The sequence below is a fragment of the Ursus arctos genome, unplaced genomic scaffold (assembly GCF_023065955.2).
Source record: "Ursus arctos isolate Adak ecotype North America unplaced genomic scaffold, UrsArc2.0 scaffold_9, whole genome shotgun sequence".
Taxonomy (NCBI): Eukaryota; Metazoa; Chordata; class Mammalia; order Carnivora; family Ursidae; genus Ursus; species Ursus arctos.
The window spans coordinates 36,640,370-36,665,327 of record NW_026623111.1 but is presented as its reverse complement, the minus strand read 5'-3'; the positions used below and the strand labels follow the sequence as shown (position 1 = coordinate 36,665,327).

The 24,958-nt window shown below is 33.5% G+C and overlaps 1 protein-coding gene across 1 annotated transcript in view; it reads left to right on the top strand.

Moving 5' to 3' along the window:
- Positions 1-295: 295 nt before the first annotated feature.
- The window catches only part of GABRG1 (gamma-aminobutyric acid type A receptor subunit gamma1), a 74,247-nt gene continuing 49,584 nt past the window's right edge, over positions 296-24,958 (top strand). Inside the window, exons 1-2 of the mRNA XM_026508826.3 lie at positions 296-399; positions 13,353-13,501. Of these exons, the coding sequence (XP_026364611.1) occupies positions 296-399; positions 13,353-13,501 (253 nt within the window). The remainder of the gene's footprint in view (positions 400-13,352; positions 13,502-24,958) is intronic.

Sequence of the window (24,958 nt, the reverse complement as noted above, 5' to 3'; positions counted from 1 at the left end):
AGAGGTTTGTTTTTCTTTTGGAAAGACGGAGCCCTTTTCCCCACTGGGCTCGATTTCTAGTAGGAGAAGCCCCGCCTCTTTGGGCCGTAGATTGGCCCAACTCTTTTTCAGATAATTTATGCCAGCATCCTCTGGGTCTGATTGGCTCCCCGGCTCAGTTCCGCCGGGAGTCGCATCCTACCTGGTTGGGAGGTGTACAGCCTTGCTACACTCTCCCCCGCGGTACTCTCCTGGCTGCTGCTGAGGTGGGAGAAAAAGTCCTAGCTTGGAGAATTGAACGGAAAAAGCGATCCTGATGGGTTCTTGGAAGGCTTTTCTCTTCTCCCCCTTTCTTCTGTGGAGTCAAAGTAGAGTGGTGAGGCTGATGTTCTTGTTATTGACCCTGCATCTGGGAAACTGGTGAGTAAATTCAAGGACTTAAAACTACTCTTTGGGGTCAACCCCCTTCTCCCTCATTTCTTTTTCTTTAGAAAACCATTGTAAGTTAAGTAATTTGCATTTCTCTGGGCACAAGCCCGATATTTTACCATCATTTTATTTTCTGATTAGATATACTTATTTTCAGATAGGATGAGATGAACCTAAGTGTGAAAGCATGGAAGGCAGTTCAGTTTTGGATTTGTTTTGTTTTGTTTTGGCTTGTTTGACTTGGCACAGTGGAAACTAGTAAAGGTTCAGTTCCTGGGAGGGGGAGTAGAAATGATTTTGCTACTAAATTTAGTGAATGAATGTCATTGATGAACTTTCTGGATAATTCTGCATTTTAAAGAGAAAGTTATTTTAGAAACTTGTTACACAACATGGTATGTATGATGCTTTTCTATAAACAAATATTGCTTTTTCTCTTATTTATTTATTTTTTTTGTTTTCTATTCTGGAAAAACCCAAAGTTACATATGGAGAGAGATTATAAATATGGCTTAAAAATCAGGGTCGAGAGTGTGTTATATTTAAGTTAGAGATAACCATGTATATTTTATTGAGCTATCTGAATAATTTTAATTTTAATTGGTTGTCTACAAGGAAGTAAAAAATTGTATGGATATGAATGTGTGTGTGTGACAGAGAAAGAGAGACAGAGACATTAACAACTCCAAGCCTCCAATTTAACAGGAACAGGATTTGGGCTCCTTGGGCTGTAATATCTTCCAATAAAACTTTGAAATCATTCTGACAGAAAAATAAAATGCTCAGGTATTGTACCTGTATATAGGAGTAGTGGCTGAATGGAGTTAAAATATGTTAAGAGACAGGCACTATTAAGGTCTTGGACATACTGTTCATATCATGTAATTGTGTTTTATATAAATGCACATTTAACATTATATTATTGTATTATGTGATCATGTTTAGAACTCAAGAGTAAAATGCAATCATTATGCAGGTGGATACATATCTTTATAACTACTTGCATCATTACTAAAAAAAAATGATGATGATTAATTTTACTATATAGCTAGAATGAATATTTTTGTCATTGCCAGCAGATAGAACAACTGTATTTTCTCTCCAAAAACAGAGAATGGATTAAGCTATGCTAAGTAATATTAGACTTGTCAGAAAAGGTTTGACATGATTTTTTTTTTTAAAGTATTACAGTTTTAATTTATTTACCCTTTCAGCTTAGAAACTTAAATTCATTCTGCATGGGCACATACAACTGACTAATTATTTCTTGTATACAGATTGTAATATAATCGCTTATTTCTTTGAATATATTGTAAAATTATAGAAGACATTTTGGTCAATCATGTATCAGTGTTTTCATGCATCTTCATAATATTATAAATGAATCTGTATTCTCATAAGTAAAAACAGATTTACCCAGTGATTTTCTGAAATAACAACCTGTATGCTCCTTTGCCATTATAAGTGCAAGTTTCCCTTGGAACCTAATAGACAAGCTGATTATTGAGATATCTAAAACAAAACATCTAAAGAGATAGTAAAGAAATAATAGCTTTTGTTTTTGAGGATATTTACATTACAATTATCGTAATTGGCTCCAGAACTCTCTTCAAGCTCCTCAGAGTTAAAGAGTTATGTAGTATAGTGGACGGAGATGGGTTCTAGAAGTCTGGAGACATGATCTGTGTCAAGAGTTCTTACCCTCTTTGAACAGTTAATTCAGGTAGGAAATGAAGAGCAGTAAGAGATCATTTATGATTTCTACAATTTTTCATATTCTATGTGTTTTAGATTTGAACTGAAACATAAAACAACTCAGTGGTTGCTTTATTGGCTTTTCTTTGCAGTTTTCAAGAGTGAAATTCTAATTGGAATTCCACGTACTTTTTTTTTTTTTCACCATATGTAAGAGTGAGTGAGAGAGAAGTGTTACGCAGTTAAAATAGATAAATTATTCATTTTATCATAATGGTATAGACAATTTGGATTATTCTGGCCAATCAATAAAAGAATATTAAAAAATAAGGCTTTATGTTGCTGTTATAATTAGCTGTCAGGGCCTCCATGATGAGAGTTTATGTCTTCACTTTAAAGTAGCTACAGTTGTGGTAAAGTTTTCACCCTTTTAATATTTAGCTGGAGATAATGGGTGTCAACATGTATAAACCAGTTACATTCATATTTCCTTCTCCCTTTCTCCTTCTTTTGAGGGACCTTTCTTTTAAAACTCATCACAAATCGTTCTGTTTATAAGAATTTTATTGTCTTATGCTGGTTTCTAAAATAAATCTTCAAAGTCACCTATGTGGGGATTTACCAAACTGGAAGTTGTTATTTCTTATATTTAATCAGAGACAATAGCTCGTTTCCTCATTTGTTTCCATCAAATGGATAAAGGAGAGACACTATTGATTTTTATATTGCTGAACTATGAAAGCCTATGCTATTGTTGTAACTAAAAGCTGTAGTCAAGGTTCCTGTGTTTCGTTCTCTGTGAGGCTCTATGGCATCTTGACAAGTTGGTTAAACTCTAAAGCTTGATTTGACTTATTTATAATGTTGAAAAAACCTGGTTATAATCAGATTTTAAGAAGAGTTGAAAAAAGTGCTTGGAGGTTTTAGTTGTTCTAAAAAGTAATTTGTGATGAGATTTGGAAGAGCCCAAAGAAAATAACTTGTTTTGTTTTTTCCAATTTCATGAGTCAATAATCATACAATTTAGCAGTTTCCCAAATAAAAATATTCAAATATACTTCCTTTATAAAATATGTTATTTTCAAGTAATTTCAGTAATGTATTTTGTGGAGGTGGTAGTGAATGATTTTTCTTGAGGCATTTAGAGTTTTGACTTAATTTTCTAATAAAATACTGATGTAAACTTGAGGACAAAACTATTGAGTAATGATGTTCCATGATAATAAAATATTCAAAGAAGGAACAAGAGACAAAATGTTTTTGAAACTAAAATGCAAATACTGAAATAGATAAATCCTCTGTCTATAGTCTTTTAGGTATATTCTTCTTCTATTTTGTTCCATTATATACTATGAGACATTCTTTTGCCTAAGCAACAAAAGGAAATGTTCGACTTTTCATTCAATCATTAAATAGGCTAATCTAATATTTTAGAGTTATATAAAGGTGATTAAAATTTGTCTAAGAAAATATTAATGAAGGAGGGTCCCAAAGGAGAGGAGACAAGGCAGGGTGGAAAAGTGGGGGAAAAAAAGCTCTTGAGATATTACCAAAATATGATAAATAACTGCCACAAGGGCAAGAGGAAAGGTGGGCATAAATTAAATGTATGGGCCTCAGGGGAATAATTCACATATACACAAGGTACCAATTGAGAATCCTGGACTTGGCCATTAGAATGTAAATTCTAGTTTTAGCTCCACCACTTCCCACTAGGGTGATTTCAGGAAAATCTCTGAGGCAGAGAGTCCTCATTTGTGAAAATGGAAATGACGTTCTCCTTTCCACTTGTTTCAAGACCAAGACAGAAAATCTGTACAAAGTACATAGCACTTAAAATTTTAACTGAAAAGATATAAAAACAGATATTCTGAGAATTACAGTGATTCTAGTATTATTTATACTGGTTAAAGTTGTCTCAAGCACAGTAAAGTCCTTGAACCCTTAAGCATTATCAGATATGTTTTGGATTCCGGAGAGATCATTCATTCTTTTATTCAACAAATATTTCTCGAATGCCTGTTGTGTGCCATACACAGTACAACACGCTGGGTTTACAGTGGCAAATAGACTAGACATGAGTACTACTTATTTGCAGTTTATCCTCACTGCTAAGGCCAAGATTTATGGTATTTATCAAAGCAAAACATCTTGTAGTCACAATAAGGAAACATAACATTCAGAACTCCAAGGATGAACAGAACGGTCTGCTATTAGAACAGATCTCAATCAAGGAAAGAGAATTAGAGAGCCATGAGATTTCCCATCACAATACCAGAAGACTATGGGGGAAATGTCTCCAAAATTATATAAAGACAAATGTTCAGTCTAGAATGTTACACTTAGCCAAGTAACCAATCAAGTATGAAGGGATAATACTGCTTAGATACTGTTTTTCTCCCCATCTTGCAGATGGGAAAACTGTAGCACAGCAATTTTTAGGAACTTGCTAAACATCTTCTTGCTGATAAATGCTGAATCCAAGACACAAGTCCATGTGTTCTATGCCCAGAGCCTACATTCTTAACCACCACACTTTCCAGATGACAAATGCAAACTAAGTCAAAGCAAATAACATGACTATGGATGAATGGGAAGGAAAGGAAAAGAGGGATGGAAGGAATGAGGAAGGGAAAGAACAGACAATGCAACTGATAGAAGCACGGTAGGTATAAAAGTCTACTCTGTACCTATCACATAATCTGGAATATTATGTGCAGTGCTAGATTAATTATTTTAGGAAAAACTTCAACAACGTGGAGTCCTTGATCTAGAAAAAATATCATAGGATAAAGAGTTAAAAGCAAGAATTTGGAATTCAGATAAGTTTTTTTGAGGACTCAGATAGCAACATATTTTTAAGAATGCTATATAAAATCATGGTTGAAATTACGACACATAGGTAGAGCAGACAAACCATAACCGAGTAGTGAAAGCTATGTGAAAGCTGATTTTCTTCCAACACAAAAGGTCTAACAAAATAATGGATGCCTTATCACTAGACTTCTTCAAGCAGAAGCTTGTTAGAGTTCTTGTACTCTGTGGGAGGCAGATGAAATTTATGTCTCTTTCTATTTTTAAATATCTCAGAATCTAATTCTATTTGTACTAAAATAGTTTAACCAACTGAAGCCTCATGTTTCAGGAAATAGTCTTAGCTATTAATTCACTCAGTAAACATTTATTGAGCATTAGCATTCATTCAACAAATACTTACTCAGTGCCTACTGTGTGTTAAGCAGAGTTCTAGCAATTGGGGATGCAGTGGTATGTAAGACAGAATCCTTGCCCTAATAGTGTTTGTATCCTGTATATAGGGCATATATGTAACAGAATATATGCTAGATGAGCAGGACAAAGAAAGCCGAGTCCCTGTCCCCAGTGAACCTGAACACTAGTAGTTTATGTTGATGATAAAATGCTATATTCACTATTCAGAATTCTAGAGGAGCTATAATGTAGACATCAAGGAAGCTGGCATAGTTGCAACTCTGGGGAAAGACTGAATGTTCTCAGCTGTGATGGGTGTATGTTTGGATCAGTATTAGTGAAGGAGAGAGAGATTGAGATTGAGAGAGAGAGAGATAACATTACTAGTCCGTGGCCAGTGTAATGGTCTCAGAGTTTAGTAGGCCTTTTGAAATTGAGAACTATTCCTATATCTTCTGGGAGATCCTTGACTCTGGTCCTCTAACCTGTGGCATTAAAATGGCAACATTCTGTTATAACCTGTATCATTTAGTTTAATAGTGAACTTCTGAAATGTAGGAATCCTTTTCTCCCAAATACAATGTATTTGGGGATTTTAAATTTCTCCTTATTTTTGGACAAATACATTGAGTAACAAATACATTGAGTAACACAGTAGTAGAGATTGCACTAGGCATTAAGGACAGAGAAGTAATGTTGATAAAGACCCTCCACTCTAACTTGCAACTACATGGGCATATCAGAAAGGCTATGATTAGGATATAGTTAGCCTAATATAAATAGTTTAATACTGGTGTGATCAGGGTGTGATTTGGTTCTCTAGGTAGCTTTAAGACTGCCAGAATCAAGGATTCTGGACAAGTTAATATTCGAGTAGATTTCTAGGAGCATTACTTGCAGTTGCACAATTTGTGAATTGCTTAAATACAGGGCCATTACTCACCTCTCAGTCATCCTAGATATGTATAATTACCAGAATAATCTTCAACACATGGAGAAGAGTGTTTTGGGTAATGATTGCCTTTTCCACAGAATAGCCATATTGACTAGAACAAAGTAACCATATTGGCGAGATTAAATTTAAGTGTTACTCAGACATGTATGTTCTATAAACTATTTTGTGGTTCTGTGCAGGTGGCTTATGAGTGTATGTTTGGGTTGTCATTTCCTTAGTAACAGTTCTTTTTGAAAAACCTTCAAACTGTCACACCTGGAATGACTAGAAAGATAGTTTTGCTGTTTCTGTTCTATGCATTTGTATTCTCTCCTTTTTAAGTGAATGGGTCTGAAGGTATCCTTGTGTCAGTGAAAATATTTTAATCTCTCATTTTGTGATCCCAAGACTTAGGAAAAGAGGTATATTTTTCTGCATTCAGAGGAACTAATTGCCATTTCTTTCTTCAGTTTAATTTTAGGATCTTTCAATATGCTTTCTAATTTAATAAGCCTCCACTTTGCAAAATTTAAGCAGACTTATAGAATTTATCTGATGCATAAGAGCATTGAAGGCTTAGAGAATGCAAATGTCATAAAGAATTATATTGTTTCTAAGACTAATTTATATTCTGTCAGGACCTATGTATATAAGTTGGAACAATAGAGAATTTGGTGTTTAATATACTTTCAACCCAATGGTCATTTTTAATAGACTTAATGAAAATTATGGTTTATTTTCCCTCCTCTAAAAAATATGTTTTCTTTTTATTTTGGCAGGGCAAGTTTCATCTAACAATTCTCTTTTTCCATAATTTCTTGTAAACTCCCATATTGATTCTTCAACTTAGTTATGATTTTAACCTCTTACATCTGAATTATGGGATTCTGATTAAAACTTCATTAAACCTATAAGCTAATTTGGGGATAATATATTAACAATGTTGTTTCATAGCCAAAATGTTTATTTTGCCTTTATTTCTTTTCTGTTTTTACATTCTTCATTTTTTTTCACATAAGACTTATACCTTCCCTATTATGTTTCCTCTTAATAATTTTATAAGTCATACTGTTATTGTGAAAGAAATATTTTTGTTTTTATTTATGAGGGGTTAGTGCTAGTATCATAAAGTTACTTGGTTTTTTTAAAATTAATTTTATATTAAGTTAGCTATAATAATAAATTCTCCTATTAGGCCAATAGTGATAGTTTTTAGTTATTTATTTTCTTGATTCACTGTAATTTTACCTGCAAATAGCAAAATGAGTTTTAATATTCTTTCCATTTATTCAGTGAATATTTTTATTAGACACCTACCATGTGTTAGGCATTGGGCTATGTGCCAAAGATACCACATTGAAAACCTTAACCCTTACCTTCAATGAGCTTAGAGAAGGTCATAAATAAATAAGGTAGTTAATTAAGATGCAATGTGATCAATTTTTTGGGAGAGTTAAGCCCTGGACTTTTTAGAAACACAAAGTGGAACACACTTACTTAATATTCTAGGCTAGGCTCCCTTCTCCTTCCTCAAATTTCCTAAGTATTCTTCTCTATGTGTGTTAAATGATGGCTCCCATATTCCATTGTGCAAAAAAAAAAAAAAAAAAAAAAAAACATTGAATTGAGTGGACTATCATTTCACCTCTCTAAAACTGAATGTTCAGATCTATAATCCTGTCATGCTTTTACTTCTTTTGCTTCCCTACTAACTTTTACAAATAATAAAAATGATTCAGAGCTACAATTGTAGAAAGGAGCTCTGTACAAAAGAATTTAGCAGCTAGACTATAAAGGAAAAAAGAAAACAAGAAAATTCATTTTTTAATTTTTTACTTTACTTTCTCGTCTTTTAATTTCAGATCTAAAATCAATAGCTATATCTACTCTTTAAAAGCTAGCTCCTGTGGACTTTGGCATTAGGATATCTTCTACTCAGAAACATTAGAACAGGTCTATTTCTTTCCTGGAACTTGTCACTTGACTTATGCTTACAGAAACATATCTGATGTTTATAAACAAATGCTAATCTGTCATGAGCAACAGCTCACAGATGAGGCCTGGCTTTGGAGTTTCATTTCCATCGTCTAAACAGATTAATGGAAGAATTTTCCGCAGGTGTCAGAACCAGGACATTTGCAGTCACCTTTATATGAACTATATAAAGGATGACTATATAATTTATCATCCAAATTAGGCCATTTTGTGAGTGAAAGAGGGTGCTATTATTATTGTAGGACAACAGGTGTAAATCAAAGCCATCCTGGGTAAACCCTGATGAATGTTTAGCCTTTTTATAAAAGACAGTTTATATTAATTGACTTGCTGTAGACTTATATTATTTTTCTCTAGCTATAAAGATGAATTCTCTTTATAATTGTATGGTGTAACATACCTTGTTTTACTTAGCCTGTCTTAGTTATTACTAGTTCAAAACTTTTGCTTGTTTTATTAGGAATAGTAATACACTCATTAAAGTACTTTTTCACATACAATAACTTATTGTATAAACATATTGATTTGTATAATGTCTTAAAATAGCTTAGACAAAAAAAAGACATACCAACACTGATGTAGGTGACTCAAAAATTTTCCTAAGTAAATAATTAGCACTGTCAATTAAAAAATGTGAGAAGCAGAAGCGTTGGAGAATCAGATGCCAAGATGAGATTAGACATGTAAGAGATTTTTTAAAGAAATGCCAGTGTAAGATAAACAGGAGGAAGAGGAAGTAAGCTGAGAGGAGCCTCAGATGATAATGGAGGTCTGACACCTCCATGGTGGTGGTGGTGGTGGTGGGGAGTTTGTGTCAAAAGAGTCTCAGACCATATAGCCCTTCTAATAAAGTTTTGACCAGGCCAGTGAGAGTTGTCCAACATGAGATGCCCTTTAGAGGAGTCCCTAGTCCTGCAGAAATGGGTGCGTACTAGGACTGCCTCTATGTTCAGTTATTGCGGGAAGCCCGGGGAAGCTTGGGTCTGGTGCGGATGCAGGTCTGGTCTGGAGGGCTGGCAGCTGGGTGTCGGTCAACTCTGTTCCCATGGAAGAACCAAGTAGCAGATTTTCAGGGCTGCCACTGTTGTTTTCTTGGCAGAACATAAAGTTCTGCTTCTCTCCATAAAAGTCTCTGTTTAATTATTTAATTTTATGATTAGAAATTTATTTCAAAACATTATCTGATTTATAGGAAAAGGCAGCTCATTTTTAGGTAGGCATTAATGACAAATTACCTCCTTTTCATGTATTTATATTACAAAATTCTACAGAAAGACTGTAGCATACTATTAATACACCAACAAAATTCAATTTTCTATTGCCCCACTAGTGTAGAATGCTCAGTGTACTTATTATGCCACTTTCCCATTAAATCTTCAGCCGTTTTGTATATAGGTTTTGGTAAAAACAAATTGTTGTATGTTATTTTCCATATAACATTAAAATATGAAAATATTTTTCTATTTTTTACAGACTACTCACAAAATCAGTCAAGAGGATATATCCATTACATCATAGGGTTATATAATTATTTATAGTATTTAAAATTTGTGCTATCATAGGTAATATTGTAATAAACATCTTTGCATATGATGGCTTTCTATACCATTTGTTTAAGTAGTTTTCTCTTTTATTAGAAAATAAGATAATTTAGATCAGGAATACAACTTTGTCTGCATTTTCAGAAGTTAGCACATTTGTACTACATGATATTTCCTCTATAAATGAATTAAAGTGTTGGATTGGAAGTTAATCACACATGTTAGAAAGTCTTTTTCATCAGAGAACGTGTGTGTGATTCCCTGAAATTATTATTCTAACCTTTCAGAATTCAAGGATGGAGATTAGCAACCTACCCATGCACAATCCAAATGTACTAATTACCTACCGTAAGTGTTGCTGCATTCTTATGAATTAGAAAACTCACAGTCCAACCACCCTGGATATTTTAATAAAGATAAAATGAGATGATGCTATGGAAACTTCCAAAAAAAAAAAAGAGAGAGAGAGAGAGAGAGAACAGTCTTCAAATTAAGTTAATCTTCCTGGTTCTATTATTTCATAGGGTATGTCCTAGAAACTCTATAAGTCTATTTTTTCTCATCTGTAAAGTAGAAATGTTAATATTTATTTCAGGGGATTTCTCTGGATTAAATGACATGAAATGTGGAGAGAACATAGCACACAATTCCTGAAACATGGTAAGAACTTAATGGTGCTCTATAGGCACTCAGTGGTTGACAGTAACAATAAAAACATTAATCTTTAAAATAACAGTTACTAAAATTTTATACTCAGGGGTCTAAATGTATTTCCATTAATTATAAAATTATACTTATTCAAATTATTTAAAAGAAGTGCTTGAGCACGAGTCAAGAAAGTCACAGTGTTACCTAAGAAAATCATACTTCTTTCCCCAAAATGAAGTCACTCAATGTATATTAACATTACAAAAATCCCGCAGACTGGAAAGATATTGAGACATCAGATAAATTATGTGAACTATTTTTTAAATTATGACAAGTACTTTTTAATCACCAAAATAATACCAGTAAGACCTTAATGTAATTAATGAATATTCTGAAGGTAATTTAGAAAGCTTGGAGGGAAGATGTAGAAAAATTAACTATAATGAAATTTTCCTTCTATTATTGCCAAAAATGAGGGCAGTTAGCTTTGTGGTAGCACTGAGGTTCTCGTATTACCTCCGAGCTAGCTGGGAAGAGGGGAATATAAATCACTGTGAGCATGTGCTTTTGGATTATCAGGATGTTGCTACTGTTAAAAAATAGAAAAAGCTTTTTATTTTTTTTTCCTGGAAACTTCCATTTGACTACAATCATGTTTCAAAGAAAGATCAACTGCTTATATGTGCAGTGGCCTGCCTCTAACCACCAGATGTTTCATTCTATAAAACTGGGATTTAAAGCTAAATGGATGCTCTAAAATTTGGGTTGTTGCCAATATCTTAGCAATTCTAATTAGATAGGATAACTTTCCTGGAGGACACACCAGCAGGGATTCTTAATACCTCAGTATTTTCAGTGCTTTAGTTTATGAATGAATTTGTGTGTGTGTGTGTATGCATATATTTTACTGAAGGAAATAAATTATTTTAAATAAATCATATAACTATATTTCAGTAGTATATACATTTTAAAGTTAAATACAACAGAACAATTAATATAAATAAGCTCTTCATTAAAAACCTGTTAACTAAATGTACGGTAGGGGTCCACATATGAATTTAAATTGCGTCCTGGGTAGTAAACTACCCTCACATCTCAGTGGCTTACGACACTAAACGTTGATTTCTCACTCAGGCTACATGTCCATTGTAGGGCAACTGTGGCTCTGTCCATGGTGTCTTCACTCTGGGGGTGAAGTAATGAGATAGCCTCTGTGTATGGCTGGTCTTTTGGCAGAAGGACAAGAGAGATATGGTGAACTGTGCCCCAGTATTAAATCTGCTGCTTGGTAGTGATGCATGTCACATATATTCCATTAGCCAAAGCAAATCACAAGGCCACGCCTGAGTTCAATGAACAGGGAAGTATAATCCTCCGGCAGGAAGGAGCATTTCAGGTCACATGACCAAGTTAGAAGTCAGTGGAGTGAAAAGGATAATTCTCTGACAGAAAGGAGAGAAGAAATGTTGAGAATAATAGTCCACCCCATTATCTGTTGGTAATAATTATCAATAGAATTACTATGGAGAAGAAATGAGGTAGCAGATATCTTAAAGGTGGTTTTAATTTATAATGTTAATTTGTACTCATTAAGGATAAAAAGCGTGGATGTTAACAAACTTATTGTGGTAATCATTTTGCTATATATATATATATCAAATCATTCTGTTGTATACCTTAAATTTATGGTATAATATATGTCAATTATATCTCAATAAACCTGGAAATTTTTAAAAAAGATTTGTGTATATATTTGAGAGAGAGATAGAGAGAGTGCATGTGAATGGGGGGGGGTGCAGAAAGAGAGGGAGAGAATCCTTAACCAGACTCTCTGCTAAGCTGGGAGCCTGAAGCAGGGCTTGATCTCAGGACCCTAGATCATGACCTGAGTCAAAATCAAGAGTGGGTCACTTAACTGACTGAGCCACCCAGGTGCCCCTGGAAAAATTTTTTTTTAAAAGATAAAGATGGTGAGGGCTGCATTAGCTAATAGTTTTAGGTCCAAAGCAAAAGAAATCTAAAAGGATACTGTAGAAAAATCAGCTCAAGATACTGAATTAAATTTGCATGTTTACTGCTAGGGGGAAGCCTATCTCTGAAACATATGTAAATAACTCATGTATTTTGGATTTATCTGATTTCACCAATGTAAGTGTTTAGTCTTTGAACACTTTTTCACTGGCGGACTGAGATTTACTAGAGTAGCTGTTAAGTCAAGGATGATCATACTCATTTGAAGATGGCATTCTTTATGAGTAATAAAGAAAAGTGTAGTCTGTTACTTTTGATGAATTGTAGATGAATATCTATATTGCTGCATTTTCTACCATGGTGCAGAATTAAGGTGAATCCATATGCTTGTTAAACACAGGGATATAGTGAGAAGCATTAACTGGAGAGTTGATTCTCGGTTTTGCTAATAAGTGAGTTTGTGGATTGGCTAGTTCCCTACTGTCTTTAGTTTTCTCATTTATAAAATAAGGGCAATGGTGTTATTTGATTTCTAAAGTCGCAGTTCTAGTCATAAAACTTGAGAGTCATGTCCTCCTCCATATATGGGGCAGCTGAGTCACCCATTCATGATTTGATGACAAGACGATCTCTGACAAAGTTATTACAATATGATGCCTGAGTTCTTCTGAATTGAAAGGAAGAAAGATAGATGTGTTCAATACTTTTTCCTTTATTCTCCTTTTCTACACATGCATTTTTAAATATCTCACTAGTTATTACAACTTTTCCTGTATTTATTCACCTTTTAATTTTGTATTTTTGGGTGTGGTGGTTTAGAGTCACCACATACAGTTGTGCAGATTGTGTACTGCACAAATCTATGACCATAAAAATTATGATTACCTTAAACTGTGTTTGTCAATACAAAATTTGGTTGAATTTCCTATCTTTTTTTTTTAATTATTTAGCGTTGATAAAGTAGATGATGAAGATGATGAGGATTTAACAGTGAACAAAACCTGGGTCTTGGCACCAAAGATTCATGAAGGAGATATAACACAAATTCTCAACTCATTGCTTCAAGGCTATGACAATAAACTTCGCCCAGATATAGGAGGTAAGTTAGAGTTATCTGTTTTGGATTTTGGTGACTATGAAAAGCTTATTTACTGACATTATTTTAATCATATAGCTCATATTCCTTGAGTATCTGATGTATGCCAGAGACTGCTAGGTTTGATAATTATTAAATTGGCACTGTTTTGAGAAATTCACAGTCTAATGTGGGAAGAAAGGCATATAAATATTTTTGATGTAATTATTTTACAACTGCTACCATAAAGGGAATAACAGCGAAGTTTTGATAAAACTGCCTGAAAAGCTGAGAGGTATTTCATAATAGAGAATATTTAAAAGGTAAGCAGTGTTCTAATTTTGTGCCGATGCAGCCCTGTTTTAATTAATTATAAGCCGGTAATGGTGCAGGTAATCCTACTTTGTTTTTCTTAGTCATTTGGATTTATGTATAAGTTTTACAGTAATTAACTTCTAAGCCCCCCCCCATGACTTATTAAAAACAAATAAAAATTGTAAACCAGCCAACATTTTCATTGGGATTGCATTAAATCTATGGTCAATATGGGGAAATTGAAATCATTACCATATTGAATTTTTACTATACTAAATTCATGAGCATCGTGCATTTCTCTATTTATACATATTTTTATTGTTTCTTGTGAAGAAGTGTTGAATATATTTTACTAGATTTAATTCTATATATTTGGAATTTTTTTTGCAAGTGTAAATAGACTTTTAAAAATTTATTTTCTAATTTTGTATTAGCAGTATATAGAAAAAATAGTTATTTTGCATATTTATTTTGTCTACAGAAGCCTTCTGAAATTTATCAATTTTAATTACTTATTTTTATATTCTTGTAGGTTTTCTACAAAGATAGGGTAATGACTTACAAATAATGACTGCATTGCAAATAGTGTCTATTTGCAAATAATGAGTATTTTATTTTATTTCCAAAATTATACTTTTTTCATGCCCTGTTGCATTGGCTAAGACTAGAGTAAATTTTGAATAGTTTTGGGTTGTTCCTGATATCGGGAAGAGCAATTCATCTTTCACTATTAGGTATGATTGCTGTAGGCTTCTTTTTTTTTTTAAGATTTTATTTATTTATTTATTTATTTATTTATTTATTTATTTATTTGACAGAGACAGCCAGCGAGAGAGGGAACACAAGCAGGGGGAGTGGGAGAGGAAGAAGCAGGCTCCTCTGCTAGGAGCCTGATGTGGGGCTTGATTCCAGAAATCTGGGATCACGCCCTGAGACGAAGGTAGACGCTAAATGACTGTACCACCCAGGCACCCCATTAGGGCTTCTTTTTTAAAGCCACTCTTTGTAAATCCTTTCTCGTCTTATTTTGCTAGATTTTTTTTCCTCCTTAATGTTTCAAATAATTTCTGTACCTCTATTGAAATAATCATATCTATTGTATATTGCCCTCTATTCTACTTACCATTTGCTCTGCAAGTAACTGTCTGATTTTTAAACCTTAAACAAAATTTGCATTTCTGTAATAACTGGTACTTGGTTGTGATATGGTAACTTTAAAAAAATATCACTAGATTTAGTTTAATAATATTTTGTTTTGGAATTTTACATCTATGTTCATGAAGGACATTAGCCATTTATTTTACTTCCTGTAATGTCTCTTTCAGTTTTAGAACCAAGATCATGCTAACATCTACAAATGAGTTCTGTTTTCCCTCACTTTGCACCTTTGAAAGAGTTTATCTAAAATGAATGCTATTACTTCCTTAAATATTTGGGAGAATTATTTGGTGAAGTCATGCTAGCCTAGCATTTAATTTGGGAGGAATTTTTAATAATTCAATTACTTCCATAGTCAGTTTTAGTAAGCTGAACCTCTTAAGGAATATAAATTTTCAAATTTACTAGTGTTAAATTGTTTCATATTAACATTTGTGACATTTGTGATATTTTTAATGTTTTTAGTATCTGAGGTTTTTTTTCCTCTTTATCATTTCTGATATTAGTAATCTGTTCTTTCATTTATGAATCAATTTTGAAAGACTTTTTCAGTTCTATTAGTATTGTTATAAAATCAAAATTTGGTTTTGTCAATTTTCTCTGTTGAAAATTTTTCTTTTCTTTCTTTTTTTTTTTAAAGACTTATTTATTTGAGAGAGAGAGTGTGTGCACACATATGCAGGGGGAGGGGCAGAGGGAGGGAGAGAGAAAGAATCCACAAGTAGGCTATTGAGCGTGGGAGTGGGGCGGGTGGGCTCAATCCCAAGGCCCTGGGATCATGACCTGAGTGGAAACCAAGAGTCGGCAGCTTAACTGACTGAGCTGCCCATGGGCCCTGAAAAATTTTCTTAAATTTCATTGGTTTATGACATTTCGTTTACTATGTTAACCTAATTTCCTCATATCCAATTTGCTGTTTTCTTAGATTGTTTTAATTATTTAATTTTAAGGTAAAACTTAGACTTAATAAAATAGTATCCATACATGGAATTTCCACAAACCCTTTAACTATAATATTAACATTTTATATAACCATAAAAAGCCTAAATCAAGAAAATAATATCAAGAATACCATTAAATACTCTACAAACCTTCAAGTTATGGCAGGTGCCTCATTAATGTCTTTTTATCTGTTTCAGAACAACAACAAAGATCACACAATACATTTTGTTCTCATGTGTCCTTATTTTCCTCCAATCTGATGTAATTTCTGTTTTTCTGTTTGTTTCATGAACTTGATAAATTTCAAGAGAGCTGGCCAGTGGAATGTCTGTCAGTTTGACATTTTCGTTATTCCACTGAGTTTGCACCTTTTTACTAAGGATAACATAGAAGTGATGTTGTGCCCTTTCAGTGTGTTATATCAGGAGGTACATGATAGTATATCTTATTATTGGCAAAATTAATTTAAATCACTTGGTGTAGTGTAGTTTCTTCCAGGTTTCTTCATTGTAAAGTTATTATTTTTCCCCTTCTAGATTAATACATATGTTGTGAGGAGATACTGTCAGGAGGACAGTCAACTATGCAAAAATTTCTCAGCACGTTTGTCCATTAAGCTAGTATCCATCAATGATTCTTATCTGTAACAGTATTTATTACCGTGCTCTTTGCCAAATGGTGACTCACTATTATTATCACTCCTTCTATGCATATTATTTGTAATTCTACCATAAGGAAGAGCTGTGGCTTATCCTCATTTATTTATCTATTCATTTATACTCAGTATGGACTTACACATGTTTTATTTTATAGCTCTAACCCATTACTATTATTATTTTGTTGCTGAAAATAAATTTGGCACTGGTATTTCCTACAGTTTGGCTTCTGTGTCCCTTCATATGTCCCCATCATTTTCTGATCACATCCTTACACTTTAGTACATAAGATATTCCAGGCTCATCTTGATCCAAGCAATAAAATTCACCACTTCTCCAAGGTATTAGAAATCAAGATCAGGGCAGTAGGTATATTCATTAATATTGGATGTTACTGCTACTTAACCATTTCAGTGAGTAGAAGTAGAAAATATACGTTCTACAAACACATTCACAGGCATCTATATTTCTATATCTATCCCTTTTGACATGTATTATAAACCAAGAGTTCATATTGATATTTCTGCTTCCGAACTAAACACCATGGGGTTCATTCTAGTGTTTCCTCTTTATTTGTAATTCCTTTTTCCAACAGTGAGACACGTGGCTCTGATTATCCATAGTATATTTTCTTATTTTTTCAGTTCCAGTAAATACAAAATGTAGTTCTAAAATTTTGATATGTCACTTGTCTATGAAAACAAATTACCTAGATTAAACGCTCAAGTACAATTGTTTTCATCTTTAGCTTTACAGAGTATAATTAAAATATTGCTCAACAAAGTTAACTTAGGTTCTTATCTTTCCTATTCCCTTCAATGGTTATTTTATTCATTTTTAATACAGTTCGGCTCAAGTATTTTCTGGTTATATTCACTTTGAGTGGAATTCATCCATATCTACTTTTAGTACTTTCATGGTTTTTTGTTTATATTTAATTCCCTAATCCGTTTGGAGTTTATGGCATGGTACCAAGTATGAATCTAATTTTTCTCTTTACCGAATGCCTTTTCTGTTGGCTAAGCATCATTTATGAAAGAAATCAATCTTCGCTTCTGTTATTTGAGACACCCACTTTCTCATATATTACATTTTCTTATGAACTTTGGTTATTTCTGATCTTTCTGTTCCATTCTCTCATCTGTTTTTTTGCCACCACACTATATTAATAGTAGAGATTCAACAGTATATTTAGGCTAAAACATTTTTTTAAAAGATTTTATTTATTTATTTGTCAGAGAGAGCATGAGTAGGGGGAGCAGCAGGCAGAGGGAGAAGCAGGCTCCCCGCTGAGCAGAGAGCCAGATGCGGGACTTGATCCTAGGACCCTGGGATGGTGACCTGAGACAAGGCGGCCGCTTAACCGACTGAGCCACCCCAAGACTAAAACATTTTGTATTAGTGTCTTGTAAGGCTAGTTTCACCTCATATTTTCATTTTGTTTTGTTTTTCCTTTCAGTTTTTCTGGCTATTTTTGCTGTTTTTGTTTGTTTGTTTTTGAGAGGGAGAGAGGGGGTGGGAGGGGCAGAGAGAGAGAGAGAGAGGATCTTAAGCAGGCTCCACACCCAGGGCTGAGTCCCACATGGGGCTCGATCTCACAACCCTGAGATCATGACCAGAGCCAAAATCGAGTGGAATGCTTAACTGACTGAGCCACCCAGGCACCCTATTTTTGCATTTTTAAATAAAATATATGGGCTTTATTATCAATAAATTTAGCTCCATTAAAAAAAACCCCACAAAACTTGTTTGTATGTTTATTGGGATTGTGTTAAATTTGTAAATTAACTTTGGAAGAACTAACATCTTCATAATACTGAGTAATCTAATATGGGAATGATTTACTTTCACTCTAAGTTTTTGGCATATTACTATCCATGTTTTCTTACTTCTTTTGTAGGTTTTGCCTCAACAGTAGCTGTTTTGTTATTCGGTTTATAAGTATCTTGTGTGATATCTTCATAATGACTTACGGCTTTAAACATTAAAAGGAGACCTTAATTGTCACATTTAAAGCTTTTTGACTTAAATTATGCTTCATTGGAAGTATAATTTCCTGTTGCTTCTTATTGTTTCTAAATGCCTGGTATCTTTTTGCCTTCCCCATTAATTTTTGCCTTCGCGAATCACTTCATTTTAGCTGTGCCTCCTGTACACAGCATCTCATTAGGTCTTGCTTTGTGAGCTAAAATGAAAAGATCTTTTTCTTTTCATAGATAAATTAATTCCATTTCATTTGTGGATATGACTGATAAGTTTGTTCTCAACACTTCCATAATATTTTAGTTATATTTGCTGTGTTTCTGTGTGAGATGTAGATTACTTGCACTTCAACTGATAATACTTTTAGTTTACTATTTTGGAAGTTCTATGTTTTTGTTGTAGTTTACCTTCATATTTTTAACTTTCCCAATGGCATTAGTCCCTGTTTTTTTTTTTTTTTAACCTTTTGCTCTTTCGATTATCAGTTGTCATTGGTATCCTTTAAATCCCACCTACTGTGCATAGAACAGTGAGCTTTTTCTATTTTTTCCTCTCCTTTGCTCTATTATTTTTAGTCAACATATTTTCTGCTTTGCAAGAATTATAACAGTTGTAAATTAGTTTTAGTCTCTTGTTTTGATTTTTGTTTTAGTATTTAATCTGTCTTGACATATGTTAAAATACTCACCATCAGCCTTTTTTCTGAAGTTTTTCTAGTCCTGTCTTACACTAGTAGCTTTTTCAAGAAGTTTTTATATGCCAAAACCTTTTTTTCCATTGAATTGATGCTTGTGGGACAGACTGGCTGCATATGGCTTAAGCTTCCTTTCACTGTTTTCCTTTTATCAGGCTATTTCAAAGTTGCTTGCTTTGTGTATCATTTTTGAGAAATCTGATGCCAATCCAATTCTTTTGCCCTCATAACTTATTTCATCTTTTTGTTCCTGAAGGCCTTTTGAATTTTCTTTATTACAATTGAATACTTATACTAGGAATTTTCTTAGAGTTGTTCCTTTTGAGTAACTTTTCTTCTAGGTTACTGATGTGTCTTTTAAAAGTGCAATTTCTTTCTTTCTCTCTCTTCCTTTCCTTTCCTTTCCTTTCCTTTCCTTTCCTTTCCTTTCCTTTCCTTTCCTTTCCTTTCCTTTCTTCCTCTTTGTCTCTTTCTTTCTTTCTTTCTTTCTTTCTTTCTTTCTTTCTTTCTTTCTTTCTTTCTTTCTTTCTTTCTTTCTTTTCCTTCCTTCCTTCCTTCCTTCCTTCCTTCCTTCCTTCCTTCCTTCCTTCCTTCCTTCCTTCCTTCCTTCCCCACTCTAGTGTTGAGTATTGGTTCTCTTCGTTGCTTTAGTTTCTTTTGCACGGGTCTCAATTATGCATATGCTAATCAATCATACTCTGCCTGCCTTCTGTTTGCCGCTCTTTCTCTGAATTCTCTCTTTATCTCACTTATATTCTCTTGATTCCCCCTGCCCTGCCTATTATTTGTTGTTTTAGTGTAATCATTCTTGATCATCTCGTAATTTTGTCTTTTTGTATTTCTTTCTTAAGTTCAGTCAATTCTCTGGTCATTTCTTCCTTTTTTTGTTTCATGTGTGTGATGGAAGGAGGACATTTCTTTACTCATTTTCTGAATTTCTGACTCAAGGGTTTTTTTCCTTATCCTCAAATTGTTGTTTGAATACATTTGACCGTTTAGAGTATTGTCTTACAACTTTTTTTTTTTTTTTTTTTTTGGTTAGTATTTTTTGAAGAGATTTTCCATAGTTGATTTGTCCTGGGTCTTGATTTCTTATTTCTGCAACAATTTTGTATGGATCTCTTCCTTTTTTTCCCTACTGTGTTTCTAGTTTGTAAGTGTTTTTTAAGATTGCTAATTCATTGATGTTCTCTTATGTCATTATAGCAAAGCCAGATACTTTAAATGAATTTGCATTGTAGGTGGTGCATATTTGTTTCATGCTAGGAGATGGATGTTATGATTTCCAATTCACTGGTTCTCTTTTCTTGTAGGAACATGAAATTCCCCCCTTTGCTTCTTTTCCTGCTCACCACCTAATTTTTAAAGCCCACTTCTTTTTTCCTTTTTGACATTTTTTCCACCCAAAACTACTTATTTTGGAGACTGCTCTTTCACATCACATATATTTGTAGATAGCTTTCCTGTTAGTTCTGGTTCTGGTCATAGGACACATTTTAAACTATTTCAGAATTATGGCACTCATTCTCTCTACTTGTCCTCTTACATCTATAACTCTCTCCTCTCTTCCCCTGTTTATCTTAGTCTGCTTTGCTTACCACAAATTCTTGCATTAGAACAGAGATGAGAAAGAGCTTGAGAGAGATTTTTGCCAGGATTTGGTCATTTTTGTTTTTTATTTTTCTTTTACGGTTGTTTTAGAATTTGGGCATTCTCTGTCTTCAAGTTATGCTGAGGCCACAGTTTTTGTGTACTTGTATTTTTCCCTTTTTGTTGTTCTACATGTTTTTGGAGGAAATATTAGGAATTGAAAACATAACAAACTTATACAAGTTACCTCTAAACCTTGCTTTAGCTTTTCAATTTATTCCTTTATAATTACTTCTTGGACACATTGACTAGTTTAAGTGAATAATGCTTAATTTAAAAAACTGGGTTGTGTTGGGGCGCCTGGGTGGCACAGCGGTTGGGCGTCTGCCTTTGGCTCAGGGCGTGATCCCGGCATTATGGGATCGAGCCCCACATCAGGCTCTTCTGCTATGAGCCTGCTTCTTCCTCTCCCACTCCCCCTGCTTGTGTTCCCTCTCTCGCTGGCTGTCTCTATCTCTGTCAAATAAATAAAGAAAATCTTAAAAAAAAAAAAAACTGGGTTGTGTTCTGGATATATTTTTGTTATTGATACCTAACTTAATGTGATTTTTCCACCAAGAACATACTCAAGTCAAGTTTATTATTCTTGTTACTCAAATGACCTATATATCAGCTTTTTTGTGTTTTTTTATATTTTTATATTAAAAATATCTAACTGAAACTATTAATTTTTCTATTTTTCTTAAGTCATTCAGTTTTTGCTTAATACATAATGAAACTGTTTAGATACATACAAATTTAGGATTTTTATGATTTTTTATTGAATAGAAGTTTTATATTTGGATTTTGTTTACTTAAGTAATACAATCTTTTTCTTTTAAACAAAGTGGCTAGTACAGATAAATTTAAGATAATTATTGTATATATATTTTAAAATCTACTGCTTTTATATTTGTTTTGTTTTTCTAATCTGCTTAATTTGCTCTACACCAGTTTTTATTTTTCCTCTATTCTTTCCCTCATTTGAATTCATCATGTAGTTATAGTTTTATTTTCTCTTTATATTATCTTATTAAATATAATATGATTTATCATGTTTAGTGATTAAAATGGGTATTCTTACTTTATTAGATTTAATCATAAGCCAATAACTTTATCACAATTCAAGGACATTTCAAGCCATTTACCACAGAAATTCTAGTCTTTTTATGATATTATATCCACGTATTTTTATGCTGTACTTTGAAATAACAAAATTATTTTAAGGTGTTTAAAAACAATTACATTTACCAAGAGATTACTCCCTTTGATAGTCTTTTCTTTCTTCATACTGTGTTTCCATTTAGAAAAATATTCCTTTCAGTATTTCTTTCAGTGTAAATCTCATGGCAAAAATTATTTCAGTTTTTATTGAAAATATTTTTATATCACCTTCATTGAATGATATTTTCAATGAATATTTAAACCCATGATAGCTGCTGTTTCCTTTCCAAACTTTATAAATCTCACTCCATTTTCTTCTCAATTCTATTATTTCTGTTGAAAAAAATCACTTTTCAACAACAATGTTGCTGTTTTAGAAATAAACTATTTTTTATCTCTGTTTGTAGGTTTTCTTTGTCTTCGGTTTTCTGCAGTTTCATATAAGTTGCCATACTTTTTTGTTGTGTTTTTGGTATTTGCAGGATTTCTTGAATCTATTTGTTGGAATCTCTGATTGCTTCTGGAAATTCTTTTTTTTTTTTTTAAAGATTTTATTTATTTATTCAACAGGATAGAGACAGCCAGCTAGAGAGGGAACACAAGCAGGGGGAGTGGGAGAGGAAGAAGCAGGCTCATAGCGGAGGAGCCTGATGTGGGGCTCGATCCCATAACGCCCCTGGGATCACGCCCTGAGCCGAAGGCAGACGCTTAACCTCTGTGCCACCCAGGCGCCCCTGCTTCTGGAAAATTCTTGGCCAATATTTCTTCAAATATTTTTTGTGTCTCAATTTCTCTGTGACTCCAATTGCCCACCTTTGACACTTCCCTATGTCCAGTATGTCTCATACACTTTTATATAATTTTCATTGATTCTCTCTGCATTTATTCTCTTTCTTATTACTGACCCCTTTTCTAGTTTCATAATTCTTACTTGTAGTATTTGCATCTGATTTTTAAAGTATTTCAAGTATTTTATCAAATTTGCCATCTTTTCATCATTTTCTTATATATATTAACTGTAATTATTTTAAAGTCTGATAATCACAATATCTAGATCACTTGTGTGACTTTTTAAAAAATTTCTTTATCAGGGCACCTGTGTGGCTCAGTCAGTTAAGCATCTGCCTGCCACTCAGGTCATGATCTTGAGGTCTTGGATCGAGCCCGTATCTGGCTCCCTGCTCAGCAAAGAGCCTGTTTCTCTTCCTTTGCTGCTCCCCCGACTTGTGCTCTCTTTCTATCTGTCTCTCTCTGTGTCAAATAAATAAATAAATAAATCTTTTAAGAAATTTTTCTTTTTCATTTTATCTCCTGCTTTAAGGTGATTTGTCTCAGTTTCATTTACTGTATGTTAATTTTTTATTGAATGTAGATTATATTAAAAATAATGGAGATTTAGATGTGTTATTTCTTTCCAGAGAGGATTTTAATTAAGTTTCGATAGTAGGGTCAAGTAAAGGAAATCGCCTTCATTTGGCTCAAACCGGTGTATTTCCTTTTGTAAAACTTTCCTTTTTCCCAGGGCATAGCCATTTGAAGTCTCTCAACAGATATCCTGAGGTTTGTACTAGGAACCCCTCTCCTTAATGGCCCCAGAGATGCCGGAAATAGCTGAAATCTCTCCATATTATTTTAGACACTTAGCAGCTGATTTATATTTGGTTTCTTAGCATCACACTGTGCATATGCACAATTTAAGAATTAGTAAATACCTTGAGGGGAAATTGCATGTAGAATGTCTGATTGAAGCCTCTGTTGTTCATTTTATTGCAGGGAAGTCTTGGCTGTCTTGACAGCCCTTAACTCCAATTTTGTCTCTCCAGCCCAATGAGACAGATGCAAGTTCTAAGCCACTGTCCTTTTTCAATTCTTATGCCGTAGAACAGCAAATTCACCAAAGGGGAAAAGTAGCCAGTATAATGCAAAGCTTACATTACTGCGTCTACATTCCTTCCAGGAAATTATTGCATCAAATCCTGATTTTGTTAGCTGCTGTGAGATTTTCAATAATTTTTAAAAAAATTTTAAGTAAATCATATAGTCATGTTCATTGAGATGGTTAATTTGATACCAATTATTCATCGTAAGAAGCAGAAATCTGTACTTCCATTTTACTCATCATACTTCACTATTATTCGTTGATACTCTCTTTTCTTCCTGTAAATAAGTTTCCTGAAAGTAGACAGCACCATATCCCTGGTCACTAAAACAATGCCTGAAGCATAAACTTAAAGTTTCACTTACTGTTTGCTGAGTGAATATTTGCTGAATAAAAGCCAGTGTATATAATATTTCTTTATTCCATGTGTAGGTATTTTGACAGTTCTACTTCATCAATTTAGCATTTTAAGTACATTATTACAGATCAAGATATGGACTTTCAAATTCCATGTACATCTGTGAAAATCATCACTTTGTTTAATAGTATAGATTAAACATGTCCTAAGAACCGTGATAATCATACTGTGCATAGTAGCATTTTATCTGTGCACCTCAGAGTATACATAGTGAATGTCTTACTTGTTGAGGTGCTCTTTGCAGGCATTCCTTTCTGTCCAAAATTTCATTAGCATCTTTACTCTTCATTGATGCTATGAAAACTTATACAATCAACTTACTGAGGACTTCTAAATTTAATGGCAAATTGATATTAACGTTGTATAATTCCAGTAAATTTTCAACTACTATATATTGAGTCTTTTTCTATTTCTTAACAACTTTTCAGGTAGAGTCTATGGCTTTCCAAGCAATTTTAGTAATTCATATAGTTTGATCTAATCCAGGAATTAATATCTTAACAGAATTAATGCTATCACTCTCCCAAGACACAGGGCAGACAAATGCCATTAGAGAGGGACTTGGTGGTGTGAGGAAGGGAGGTGTGATCTGCTCTTTTATTCTGTTTAACTCTTCTAGATTCCTAGTGATGGGAATATGCAG